Source organism: Centroberyx affinis, unplaced genomic scaffold (genome assembly GCF_046629955.1).
Source record: "Centroberyx affinis isolate AG114_WGS23_722 - 3 ecotype Tasmania unplaced genomic scaffold, CSIRO-AGI_Caff_v1 ptg001724l_1, whole genome shotgun sequence".
Classification (NCBI taxonomy): Eukaryota; Metazoa; Chordata; class Actinopteri; order Beryciformes; family Berycidae; genus Centroberyx; species Centroberyx affinis.
The window spans coordinates 39,546-52,447 of record NW_027280131.1 but is presented as its reverse complement, the minus strand read 5'-3'; the positions used below and the strand labels follow the sequence as shown (position 1 = coordinate 52,447).

Here is a 12,902-nt window from a genome sequence, read left to right as displayed (position 1 = left end):
GGGAGGAGGAGGGGACAGAGAGAGAGGGAGGGAGAGGGAGAGGGAGAGGGAGAGGTGGAGATTATCCTGTAGGACTGTGACAAGAAGAGTGTTCAGAGAGAATCCACATCTCTATTCACTCACCTTGTTTTCACTGAGCTACTCTTTTCTCTGCAAAATCCATCGAACTGGAGGTCTGAGGACTTTCTGAATCTCCTTCAGACTGATTTGATTTGCTGTCGGGTCCAAAGTAAAACTTGGGATAAGGTAAGAAGAGGTTTCTTTATTTTCTTTTTTTATATGCTTTGCTTTAGAGCTAGTTAACAAAAGCAGCTTTGGATAATGGTTAGTAAAGTGGTCAGTGCCATTTCAAAATACTTCAAAATGTGAATGTCTGTCAAAAGGAGGCAGCAGGAGGACCAAGATTGAAAAAGGATGGTCAGAAAATTGAACTACAAGCAAAAATCTAAAAAATAAAAAATCTAAAGTAGGCCAAGAAAACTAATTTTCTGTTGTCCATGAGAAATTAGTGCATTTGAACATGCCAAAGGCCTACGGAAATGAGAGGGACCTCAGCTGATATTCATGAATGTATTTCTTTTGAATAGAATCAATTAATTTGAAAACAAATGTTATAATTAAACATGAACTAAATACAGTTGAGCTGGACTGCGGGTTGGATAATATGGAATTACAAGCTACACAAGACATCTGAGGGGTTTTGAGGAGTGACTGACAGATCACTGCTATAACATACAGGGGCATCATGGCTGTATTGGCTGAATGAATCCATTTGGAAGGGCAAGACAGCTCAGCATTAAATTGTAGGATGTGCCAGTAAGTTTAAAAGCCACATCTGTGGCATGTAAGCTCAAGGGCAGGGCTGGGACTAATCTCAGTCTGTCTCTTTGTTGTCAATGCATCTGCACATGCTGGCTGACATCTTGGTTATCTGACCTACAGCAGCAAAACAACCCCAACATGTCAATATAGTGTTATCAAATAGGTATCTGTGTAATACTAGTGGTTTAACATAAAATATGGAAGAGTACAAGATCAATATATCTACAGATTGACAGAAGATTAAAGAGGACAGTTACAAAACTAAATGACAACCTAATAAAGCAGAATGTATTACAGAATTAAGAGCTCACCTGCAAAATTATCAAAGTACAACATTACAAATATATGGACTACCACAATATATTAAAACTGTCAAATGTACGTTTATAGAATGTGTTTTTAAAGAGATAGGAGGAATTACAACAGTCTATCAGCCATATGTCTTCAGGAAGGCTTTTCCAAAGCTTATGGATCTTAAATGTAAAACTACTATCTTTAATAGTCCAGACTTAACAATACTCAGTGCCCCCTTCCCTGAATTTTCAGTATTTTCTCCTCAAAAAGAAAAAAGCCAGAGCCGGAATATTGAATGGCGTACAGCGTCTATGGGAGTGGATATGACACCTGTAGAACAAAGGAGAGTGGGTGAAATTCTCCTTCGGCAATATAATTAGATCTATAAAAACAGCCTGTTCAGACTTCTGAGGACAGGGTCTGGCAAATTATGAAAGCAGTAGGCCTACATGTAATATATAAGATAAATGAAAAAAAAGAAAGAAAACTAAATATAACTGAATGCCCTCTCCACAGCCTTGCAAAACAAAGAAACAATCAATTGAACTAACCAACCATTTAAACATTTAATAGCTTGGACATTCAATTCTGTAATGTTGTCTTGTTCAGGGGGTCTCAAGATTATGAAAGTTATGAAAACAGTAAATCTAATCTACTGTATACCAATGAAAAAATACCCAAACTAAAGCCAGAATGCATTCTCCTCATATTCTGCATACACTAGCCTTACAAAAATACTGTTTGATCCATTGTGAAATCAACTGAGCCAACCAAAAATTTTAACAACTTAATTTAATTCAAGGCCACATCCAGTCATTTCAGCACGATGACTCCCTCTGATTCTCTTTCCTTCAGCAGGGAGACCAGGGCGAGTTGGGGAGGACAAGGCCATGGCCTCCTGGTTCAGCTGGAACGAGCCTTACTACCGGAGCCCCCGGCGGGACCCGGCGGACGTGGTCACCGACACCCTGATGGTGGAGTTCAGCTGGCAGCTGAAGGAGGCGGAGAGGCAGCAGAGGGAGAGGGAGAACGAGTATCGGCGCCTCAAGACCGGCGTGGACTACAGCTGGCTGGTCACCACGCCCCGCGCCTCCTTCAGCATCAGCACCGGGGAGCGGCTGGGCCTGGAGGACCTCTGCTCCAAGGTGCCGCCGTCCTGCTGCGGGCTGGTCATACTGAAGTAAGGCCGCACCCTACTTAGGAGGCTGGTCATGTAGCATGGACCATACAGAAACATAAAGTATAATTACTGCATATGCTACTGGGAAGCCACATCAGCACGAAGGATCTCGAAGAGCGCAAACCTTCACCAACACTGGCGAAGGTTTAAACATAATTTCTTTTAGGTTAAATTGACTTCTTGACCCTGCAAACATACCCATATAGGATCCATTAGTTTCACAGTTTTGGTTAAAAAACAATAATCATCACCACCAAAATCTAATCAGTTGTTCCTTGGGTCAAGGCCTAACTGTCCACCAAATTTTATGTAAATCTGTTCATTCGTTTTTGAGATATCCTGGTGACAGACAGACAAACAGATAAACTAACAGGTGATGAAATCCCCTTCCTGGATTCGTCAGGTGAACTGATCCGCTGGCCAAGTTCTCAGTCACCCTACATGACTAATGCTTTGGTTCTATGTCCTCTAATCCACAGCTGGCCCAAACAGCCAGGAGACCTCCTGAGCTCGTTTGTTAGCATCTGTTCGCAGAAAGCTAATGCTGCCGAGTTGTCATCTCCTTGTTAGAATTTGACAGTTTTTGTGTGAAGGTGGCAGCGAGGTGTGAACATGAGGCCACAGCGAGGTGCTAAAAGCTAATTGCAAGTCACACACACTGCTGTACACCACAGGGACCAATTTGAACACATTTTTGTGATTTCAATTAGCTGCGTGGAGGTTGAATCCTTAGGTGTGATGTGAAATTAATTGGCCCTCACTCTGAAAGGGTGTTAAACTCGGATGGTTCCAGACGGCAACAAACTATTTATGTTAAGAAAGCCAAGAGGTAAACAACGGTGCGGTCCAGTTGGTCGCCAAAACAACTTGCCAAATTTTGCCAATTGACAAATGGGACTTGTTGGCCGATTGCTGTCTGGCTGACAGCCGTTTGGCTGCGTATTTTCGAACTTCCTTTCAAGAAATTTCATGAAACAGTTGTTAGATTTCTATTTCCACTTTGAAAGTAAATTCATTTGTTCAAAACATTATAGCCTAATTCTAACGACTGTAATGACCAGATCAGAAAGGTTTATAGGCTCTGGGGGATTTTGATTGTGTTTGTGCGGTACCTCTAACTGGAGGGAAGTTGACACTGACACTGGAAATTGAACATTCAGTGGATATTTGGTACAGTAACAGTAACAGACGGTAAGTATCGTTCTGGCCCTTAACTGGTTATGAATCACATCATTTCTTATGAACACTGGCTCTGAACACACTGTGCCTGTGCCTTCAGATCTAAGCAGAGAAAAGGAGAAACTTGTGGGAACCAACTGGAATAATTAACTGCTGGAAAGGTTCCCAAAGAGCAGTCTATTTAAAGGCTTGTTAAGGCCTTAGCCTCTTCTTGTTGGGAGGAGTAATTGGGGGTTAGCAGGAGGGCCTCTCAGCGCGGTGTCTGCTGGTCATGCAGGCAGAGGGGCTGATGGCTGTGATCCGCCAGACAATAATGAACCAGGAAATCAGCCTCAGACATTTTTAGAGACCGGGGCTCAAGCAAAAACCGTCTTCGCAACAGATATTTTCTGTTCTAGGGAAGGACAGGTGCCCTTTTATAACATTTTGTGGATGTTTTTTTTATCTTAAGTGCCTTACAGTGCCATGAGTGCATACATTTTTGGCTTGGTTAGCCCCAGTAGGAATTGAAACCCTAACTATGGCAATATCAGTATGGAGTATTTATTTTTCCTGGATGTCCTGGTTGAAGTCAAAACATATATGAAAAAATTATAATACAGGCTTGAAAACGTTTAAGGGGGGCAACTGAGCGAGCAATCAGCTACTGAGGTCATTTCATGGTGCAGTGAGCAGTTCAGTTGATGAGGGCTCTCAAAGCTCACCCTCCAGCTCATGTAAAGTAGTCCTTCTGTTTCTATTTCTCTGCTCCTCTAATGTGCAATAGACAAGGTCGTGCTAGAGTAGTTATATAAACCCACCAGCCAGGGTTCCCTTGTATGGTAATATTTGATGAAATATGAAGAGATAGTGTTCATCGCTGCAATTGATGGTACAATGAGTTCTGTAAATATCTGAACAGCAACACATTTAATATTCGCTTTGGTGGTGAAAAGACAGAATGACTATGAGGTAAAAGTGCAGATTGACAATTTCAATTTGAGGATATTTTCACCCTGAAGAGAGATGAAGAACCTCTGGCATACACTGTAAATTGTAATAAGTTGACTTTACTTAAAAAAAGTCAGGAAACCGATTGCCTCAAAATTTCCATGTAAAGTAGATTATTAATTTTAAGTTGTTAAAGCTGAAAAGAACTATATTTAGGCAACTCATGTCATGGCAGTAATCTTGAGTATAGTTAACTCCAAATCATTAATTAGGTTGACTATAAAATGTCAATTCAGACAACTTAAAGATCTGAGTTATGTTAAATAAGCAGTACTCATTAAAAAACGTTATGCTTACAGTAAACTTGAGTATAGTTAACTCAAAATAATTAATTAGGTTGACTATAAAAATCTGAGTTATGTTAAGTAAGCAGTACTTAAGTATGCCTAAGCATTCACATTACTAGGAAAATATCAGGAAACCGATTGCCTTAACATTTTCAAGTAAGCTGAACTAAAAGGTGTAAGTGCTGTTGAAGCAAAGAAAGACAACAGTTTGAAGGGAAAACTGAAAGAGTTTATTTGTTCTGTAGGACAAGTAAAACAAGTTTCGGTTTGAGTTTTGGTTCTCTTTTCAGGCATGTTGTCAAACTTCAAACTTAGTACTCAAAATGCTGGACATGCTGCCAAGTTAAGTTATCAAATTATAGTACAAAAGATCTGAACTGTCAGTCTTAATATGTTAACAGTTGAAATGAAAATGCATTTTGTTGGGATGCAGACTATTTCAAGAATGATGAACATACACTATTGTCAGTCTTGTCAGTCGTGTAACAGTTTAAAGAGAAAAGAGTTTTTTTTACATACACAAGACAATAACTTTCTTTTGGGTTTTTGTCAGGTTTTTGTATTCAAATTCTAGGATGAACTGAAACTGCTGCCAACCAAGCTATCAAATTATTACAGAAAAACAACATATTGTTACCCGCAATATGTCTTAATCTTGACATGAACTTCCCCAACTTTCAGAAAATCAAAATGCCTTTCACCACACTGATGAAAAATGGTGAGCATACTGCTAATGTTCTTAATATCTCCACGTTTGCAACTCTTTAACTGTTCATCCAATATGGCTGAAAATACCATTAAACTGAAGCCGGCAAACGCAAAGTAAGGACAGAATGGAGCCAAAACATCAAGTAATGTGTCGCTGTCCGATTCTTAGGCAGTTCACTACATGTGGTTTTTCTTGCTCTGTCCAGGTTCCGCGAGGCCATGGAGGCAAACGAGCCTGAGGTGCAGGAGGTGTCCGGCCTGTTCCGCTCCGTCCTGCTGGAGGCCCTGGACCGCGTGAAGGAGGAGGAGGAGGCGCAGCGGCTCACCCGCCAGTGGAACAACAGGCGCGCCATGAGCGTGTCCCTCATGAACTTCCGGTCCCGGGTCAAGATCAACCCTTTCGGAAGCACGGTAGGCCTGACCTCCGCTGTGGCCGACGGGGCGGCGATAAGCGACCTCAAGACTGTCTCGGAGGACGTGGAGAGAGGGATGGAGAAGGAGGAGAGGGCCCAGAGGGTGTGGAGCATGCCCGAATTCAGATACAAAGGAGGGAGCAGCAGTAAGGTCGTCTGATCTGGGGCGTGCGTCCATGGGACAGTGATGGTGGGACGCTCCAGTGACACGGAGAGGCTTACTGTTCAGCTCCAGGACCCTCTGCCTTGCCTGCTTTGCACCAGGCGAGGCAGGATGAATATGAACATCTCTCCCATCCTCCTCCTTTGTCAGTATGAGACCACAAAGCATTTGATCCCTTGGTGAATGCTGTACCTTTTAATCTGAAATGGTAAAGCACACCATGACAGGTGTTTTTTTTCTTCCGATTTTCTGTACCTTGACTACTTTTTCCAGGACTTAGAACATTTTAAATTCTGCTATGCGATTACCACCTCTTCCTGTGATGCCTCTTAGATTTTGTAGACATTTTGTTCTTTACTGGCATTTAAGCATCGCAGGCTGTACTTTAGCCTGAGAGGAATCCATATGTAACATAATGGCTTTCTTAACCCCTAATCAAGTATTTTTGAGAAAACAAGTATGGTGGAATTTTGTCACACTTCGCAAAATGGCATTTGAGGTGAATAATCCTCTATGACAATATACTTTGCATGAGATTTGTATAAATCTTATACTTATACATTCTTAAGACTCTCTGTAATAGTCAATGTTCACAATAGCGTCATTCAGAAAATGAGTCACGCTCTCCCTCCATAGACTGCACTTTGACTTTCTTCAAATAGCAAAGAATTTTGCACAATGGCTATTCATCATCCAAGGTCAACGAGTGTTTTGCCTCAGTCTTCTTCGATTGGAAGCGGGAGTCACACACAAAGGAAAGTGCTGTAATGTTAATAGAATGAGCAGATGTTTCCCAGTGAAACATTTCAAAGTATTATGGAATCTTTCCAGCAGTTTATTGCTGTTTCTTTTCTGTTTACCACATATCAAAATTCAGCAATATACAACAGGTTTACTCCATCATCCAAATAAAGCTGTCAGCTGGTTTGCTATTGGAGGACTAACAGTGTTTGTATTTTATATTTTAACATAATTAACATGACGTTGAACGATGTTGAACCACAATTCATAACAGGAATGAAAAATTGAGGGGAGTGAACATTAATATTATCAACATTCTGAAAATGACTAAGACATACAGTGGACTGTCATCATCAAACACAATGCAAGATTTGCATCATTTTGAACAAAGCTTATTCTAACAAAAACGGCCTTAACAATATTCACTGATGAAATTGTAGCGCCCACAGCCACTCAACTGTGGAAACATAACGATCAGTCCCACATGGTATTGACTGAACATACAGAGAAGAAAATGTAGGGGCAGTCTTGAATGTAGTAAGGGCGACAGCAAATTACATAGCCAGCAAGTAAAAAAATAAAATTAATCCAAAACTTGCATACAGTATAAAGGGGATAACAACCACAGGAGAGACCGAACGTTCAAACCGCCAGCAACTCAAGAAACCAGCCACCAGAAGTCCTTCCACTTTAACTGACCTGATAAAAGTTGGCCGATGTTGACCTTTTTCACCTTCGCCTCCTCTCAGTGAGGAAAAGTTGGCCACAGCTGAAATTTCAGGTCATACTGCCTGTCATAAATGCTCCACCTATCGCTGTAACACCACTGGTGCTGCGGCTAGCACACAAAGCTGAAATTGGCCATTGGACAGTAGCATGGCGATGTGGTTGCTAGCGGTCTGAACGCAGGGTTAACAGCACACTTTACTGCAAGAGATACAGATCCTTTACTCCAGGCAGCTTCTGCTGCCCATTTGTGACAATGCAAGTCAAATTCCTCATCTCTTGCTGTGAAAACACTTCATATTTATTTTCCTGGAAAGCTGTCACGGACGGGCATGTTGTTTCCTGAGTTCTGCTGAGGAAAAACTGGCATGTCCAAGCCGGAGGACAACTTCTGGTGTCCACAATGTCATCACAGGGTGGAGTTGAGGAACTCAAGAAGCTCTGCACGATTTTTGTCCCGCTGTAAAAAACAAAAGCCATATGTCAACTGAAGCAAATCACAATGTTGTTCGCAAATCAAAAAAGCACACTTATAAAAACAAAAAGTTCACTTTCACTTAATTGCAATGGAGTGAGATACCTGTTTGTCTTTCTTTGACTTCTTCACTTTCATCTTTATCTTCTTCCCTGAGATCATGCTGTACTTGCCACCTTTCTTTCTCTCCTTCAAGTACTGCAAGAGAAGTCAATAGTCATTTTAAGGGGGCTAGTAGGTATGTATGGGCATGGATGCATGCTACTCAGCAAATATACCTATCATATATTAATTAAAACAATGTAATGAGACTGTAATAAACAGTATAACTACCTACAATTCTGGAACAAAAAGATTCCCAGGATGTGAGTGTTACAGTGTGCCACACAGGTAACCATTTATCTTAGATTTGTACCAGAAAATGCACAGGATGCATGGCTGACAACAAAGCACTGTTGTTTCACATTGTATTAGGCAGGCAAAACAAGCAATAAATCTTCTAAATTAACATCAGTTTAAGCATAACACCCATTGGGACAATTATTGAATGCAAGCAAGTTGTGCTACCTTGGAGATCTGAACAGGTCCAGAGCACTCTTCTTTTTCTTTAATTTTCTTGTCCTTCTTACGTTTTTGCCTCTTCTCCTTTTTCCCTTTCTGGTCCAAAATACAAAATGAGTAAAATTCAAAGTTCTGTGAGTAACTTATGGAAAAATGTTACAGTCAGTTCAAACTGCACGACACCCAGTGTAGAAAATTACCTTTTTAGGTTGTTTCTCTTTTTTCCTTTTCTTAGACTGCTTTCTGGATTTACTACGGGAATCTAACCGGTACACAGAAAAATGCACAGAAATTAGAACAAACTAAATCAAATCCAGAACATATGGATATTATTGTTATGATGATAACACACTTTATAAACCGTTTCAAAACAGAATTACAGTGCAGACAATAAAAGTTTTTTGCAGACAATAAAATAACAAAAGACAGACATTAATTCTAATCAGTTAATAAACCAGGCCAATACAACAGAAATCTGAAAAAAAAACAACTACATAACAGGCTGTCTGAAAAAAATGTATTTTTAGACAGATCAAAGATTTAGCCAGCCAAAGATTCTCAGATGTATTGCAGTCCTGTAAGATGAAATACTTACGGTAAAACATACTTACCACTGCTGCTAGAGCTACTCCGACTGCGGCTGGATGAGTGTGATGAGCATGAGGAAGAAGAAGAAGATGATGAGGACGAAGACGATGAAGACGACGACGACGAGCTGGTAGAGGAGGATGAGGAAGATCTACTACGGCTGCGTTTTCGCTTCTTTTTTTCTCTTCCTGAATAAAAACATGCCAAATAAAGCTAGATAAGCCGTTTACATTTGTGTTGAAGCACTCAATGATTGGTATTAGGGTGAGAAATTAATGCTAGCCACCAGCTGAATGCTGGGAAATTTCTCATCAGCCTTTTTTGTACCCAACCATCCAACTAATCATTTGGAGATCCTAGTCTAAAATCCACTTGGCTTTCCAAGTGGAGTTTCCAGTCCTGCTTCTGATGCTATCAAACAAGAGTTGCAGCATTGAGCACTTCACACACAGTCATTCCTTATTTGCCTTTGCATGTAATGACCGACACTTCATATGTGATAGCATTAGCAACCTTGCATTGAATGTTTCAAGATATAAAACCCAACATAAATTAATGGTTTTGCATTTTTTTCCCCTATAAGCAAGAAGGTACAGTATCTTAGTAGTTCTTTGCCGCCACTTAAGTGAATTTCAACTTTTTTGTTATACTAGTTCAAAAAATCCACCATGGGTGTTGACCAAGTAATGTCAAAGTCTTAATGCAGTACAAAAAAAATTGCTAAGCACCATAACAGTCTGCACAGGCTAGTCCAGGTATGTACCCTATCACACCAGGTAAGGCACCTGATTGTATGATTTGCATGCTTTGCATATGTTGAGCCCATGATGCTGTTTTACACCATCAACAGCAACTGACCAGCGTACAGTCCTCTTCAGAGTTTCTGTGATCTGCCACAGCCTAACCTGCTTGACAATGTTTTGACATTAACAGGTGCTCAACACAGCTGTCACATAATTGTACATGTGGTCTCTCACCTTAGATCGGGCATCATGCAAATGTGAAAATGCAAAAAGGGTTTTCAGTAATAATCGATATCATGGCACTAGTCTAGAGTTTGACATGTGACGGGTTAAGCCCTGAGCAAGCTGGATGTTACTGTGTCTGAACTTCTCTTACCACTGCTGCTTGATCTCCTTCTTTCATCTGTTCTTGAGCTGGATTCACTTCTTACTTTGGACTCCACTTTAGTTGACTAGAAACAAAAGAACAAAATCAAGTGTTTCGAAATGCGTCCTAGTGCGACAAAGGAGTTTTAATTAACTGTGAGATAAACAGTACGATACTCGTGTCGTGATGGCAGAGTGTTAACGTAGCTAACGCTACTTAAGTTAACGTTCAGCAACATTACATGCTAATGAACCCATATTACTTTAAACCGACATCTCATGGGCCACAGTTGCACAAGATGTAAGATCAGAAAAGACCGAATCCTGTTCAGAAGACAGAAATGTGTTCCCTTGCGCTCAGCTGAAGTAAACGTTAGCCTGCTAGCTTAACTTGGCTATGTTACCCATCTTTAAGATGCCGTTTAAAGCCAATGAACAGACGACTGTTGTTAGTGGTGAAGCTACTCACCATGGCGGCAGCAGAGTGTTATTGAATAATAGAAATATAAGATAACACTCCAATAACAAGGTAAATAAAACAAATCCAAATTATCTCTTATCGACTAGTTAGCACTGTTGGGAGACATTTTGTATCCCATAATGCACCATTGTTTATTGCGTTCTGGTGGTTCAACCCGGGAATAAAAATGACACGTAGCGCCCCTAGTGGTGAATTAATTCATGGGAAAAGCCCCATTCATTTTCCTATCGTCAAGTAGAAAATCATTTATCATGGACAATAAACCTGTTACCTGACTATGTGGGCTGCTCTATGCACGACCATATTACCAGGATAGACGTTTTTGAACAAACTAAACTAAACTAAACTATAACTATAACTATAACTATAACTATAACTAAACTATAACTAAATTATAACATTTAATTGTAATAAAAGATTGAGAGAAGGTTCGTGCCTAAAGTGTAATTCATCTGTCATTGTTGATGTTGTACATTGGATAACGTGTTATGTGGCTCCTTTTTTGTAGGATTGCATGGACAACCAGTATAACGTGTCAACAAATTAAAAACATGCCATTTGTCAAAAGAAACTGTTTGAAAGGTATTGTTGTGGTATATTACGAATAAGATGCACGTTATTGATCCCCTAGGGGAATATCTTCAGCAGTGGAAAATCACATGTTGGCATGCTTTTGTCAGCCTGTTCTTCTTTTTTTTTAATTTTTTTTTTAATCATTTCATAGATATTTGGGCATATAGAAATTGTCTACTTTAATGTAATATTGCCTTTGACCACCAGAGATCAAGCTCACAAACTTGCAGGATTCATTTTTTTCTGTAAGATATTTATGATATATAGGGTTAGAAATTTAGGGAAGAAATTGGTAAGATCTTAATGTTCTCTGAAAGTTTCTATCACAAACTGATATCAGTCAAAATCCTAAATTGTTTTCCTATAATGTATATTTGCCTTGCCTTTGTTATTGAAGTTTTCATTCATTGTAACACATTTTCCTTCTATGCTTCCAACCTCTCTGTATCAAATGTGTTAAGCTTTTGGATGTCTAAATTTAGCTTTGTGCATCAGCAATCCTTTTGTCAGCACACTGTTTAAAAGACATTGATTGAAGGACAATGGCTGTGCATCTATGAGAACATACAATTGAATTTATTTTTTCTTTCTATTTCGGGTGTCACTTGTGTTACATGTGGGGATGTATGACTTGCATTTTGCTTACTATGCACATCTGCAGGGTTTTATTCTTGTAGATGATGCCAAATGATTACTATTTGTAATCTCTGAGCTCTGACCTCTGAGTGTTGTTGGTAGGCTTTATGTTGTTTACTTTTAATAAACTGGTGCCTCCATAACTGTTGTATTGCTTTCATAGTGCCATCATGTCATGTCTGCATACAAGTTGCATGATCACTCCTTGATGTGAAAGATGCTTGGCTGTAGAATGTCAACTGTTATGAAGAGAAAATAGCGCAAGGACCCAGAGGCATGAACAAATTCCCTTTTATTTTCCCGAGCAATCTGTGACATCAAAGTAAAGATGCACTAGTAGTGAGGCTGGCTGCGTTAAGGAGAGGACAACAGCACCACAGGTAGAATGTAAACGTCAACAGAGAACAATGCCCTTGTGCTATGAAAATAAATGAGAAGTTCATATAACATTCAACATTAATTTCTGTATGAAATGTATCACAGATCAGCAACCAAAGGAGATTCAAGCAATGTGGTTGTTTTATTAGTTTGTTATGCAACCTGGAATAAGCTTGTTCAGAACATATGCTGGGAAAAGATATGGTCTCTTCATAATAGATATCTCCTGGTTAACAAAGTTAAAGACATTTCTTTTAAGATCTTTCATCGCGGTTATCCTGTCAAGTCATTTTAGAGACTGTCTTCCATTTGTTTTGAACTTGTGATCACACTCGGAGTCTGTGGCGAGGCATCTGTCTTCTTATACTGGACTCTATTTATAATGGTTTTGTACTTTGCTTGGAGGATAGCCTACTTGATATTGTAGGGAAATTGTTTTCTAACTCTGGTAACACTTTATAATAACCATCATTAATAAATGGTAAATTGATAGTTAATTAAACTTTAGTTAATAGTTATTTTACTGTTAACAAACAATGAAATGATCATTATCATAGCTGATAAGAGACGGTAAAAAGGGTAAAAAGCTATGATACAA

General features: G+C 39.7%; 2 protein-coding genes across 2 annotated transcripts; one reads left to right on the top strand and one right to left on the bottom strand.

The window, feature by feature from the left end:
* The first annotated feature begins 2,006 nt into the window (after nucleotides 1-2,006).
* Nucleotides 2,007-6,103, top strand: rd3 (retinal degeneration 3, GUCY2D regulator). The gene is made up of 2 exons (XM_071528762.1): nucleotides 2,007-2,296; nucleotides 5,667-6,103. Exons 1-2 carry the CDS (start codon nucleotides 2,007-2,009, stop codon nucleotides 6,031-6,033), a joined length of 657 nt encoding a protein of 218 aa, XP_071384863.1. The 3' UTR covers nucleotides 6,034-6,103.
* Nucleotides 6,104-6,869: 766 nt separating this feature from the next.
* LOC139651881 (protein FAM133) lies at nucleotides 6,870-10,838 on the bottom strand. Its single transcript, XM_071528763.1, has 7 exons — nucleotides 10,706-10,838; nucleotides 10,247-10,322; nucleotides 9,151-9,315; nucleotides 8,740-8,801; nucleotides 8,546-8,635; nucleotides 8,084-8,176; nucleotides 6,870-7,963 (listed from the first exon to the last, which is right to left on the bottom strand). The coding sequence occupies exons 1-7, from the start codon at nucleotides 10,706-10,708 to the stop codon at nucleotides 7,913-7,915; spliced, it is 540 nt and encodes a 179-aa protein (XP_071384864.1). The 5' UTR covers nucleotides 10,709-10,838; the 3' UTR covers nucleotides 6,870-7,912.
* Between the last annotated feature and the right edge of the window lie 2,064 nt (nucleotides 10,839-12,902).

Excerpts from the sequence above, each read along its gene's own strand:
- LOC139651881 (XM_071528763.1), bottom strand. Across the intron at positions 9,316-10,246 it reads AAGGAGATCAAGCAGCAGTG|GAAGAGAAAAAAAGAAGCGA; the intron begins GTAAGAGAAGTT and ends GTTTTTATTCAG. Across the intron at positions 8,177-8,545 it reads GACCTGTTCAGATCTCCAAG|TACTTGAAGGAGAGAAAGAA; the intron begins GTAGCACAACTT and ends CTTCTCTTGCAG.
- rd3 (XM_071528762.1), top strand. The coding sequence starts at position 2,007 with ATGGCCTCCTGGTTCAGCTGGAACGAGCCTTACTACCGGAGCCCCCGG. Across the intron at positions 2,297-5,666 it reads TGCGGGCTGGTCATACTGAA|GTTCCGCGAGGCCATGGAGG; the intron begins GTAAGGCCGCAC and ends TGCTCTGTCCAG.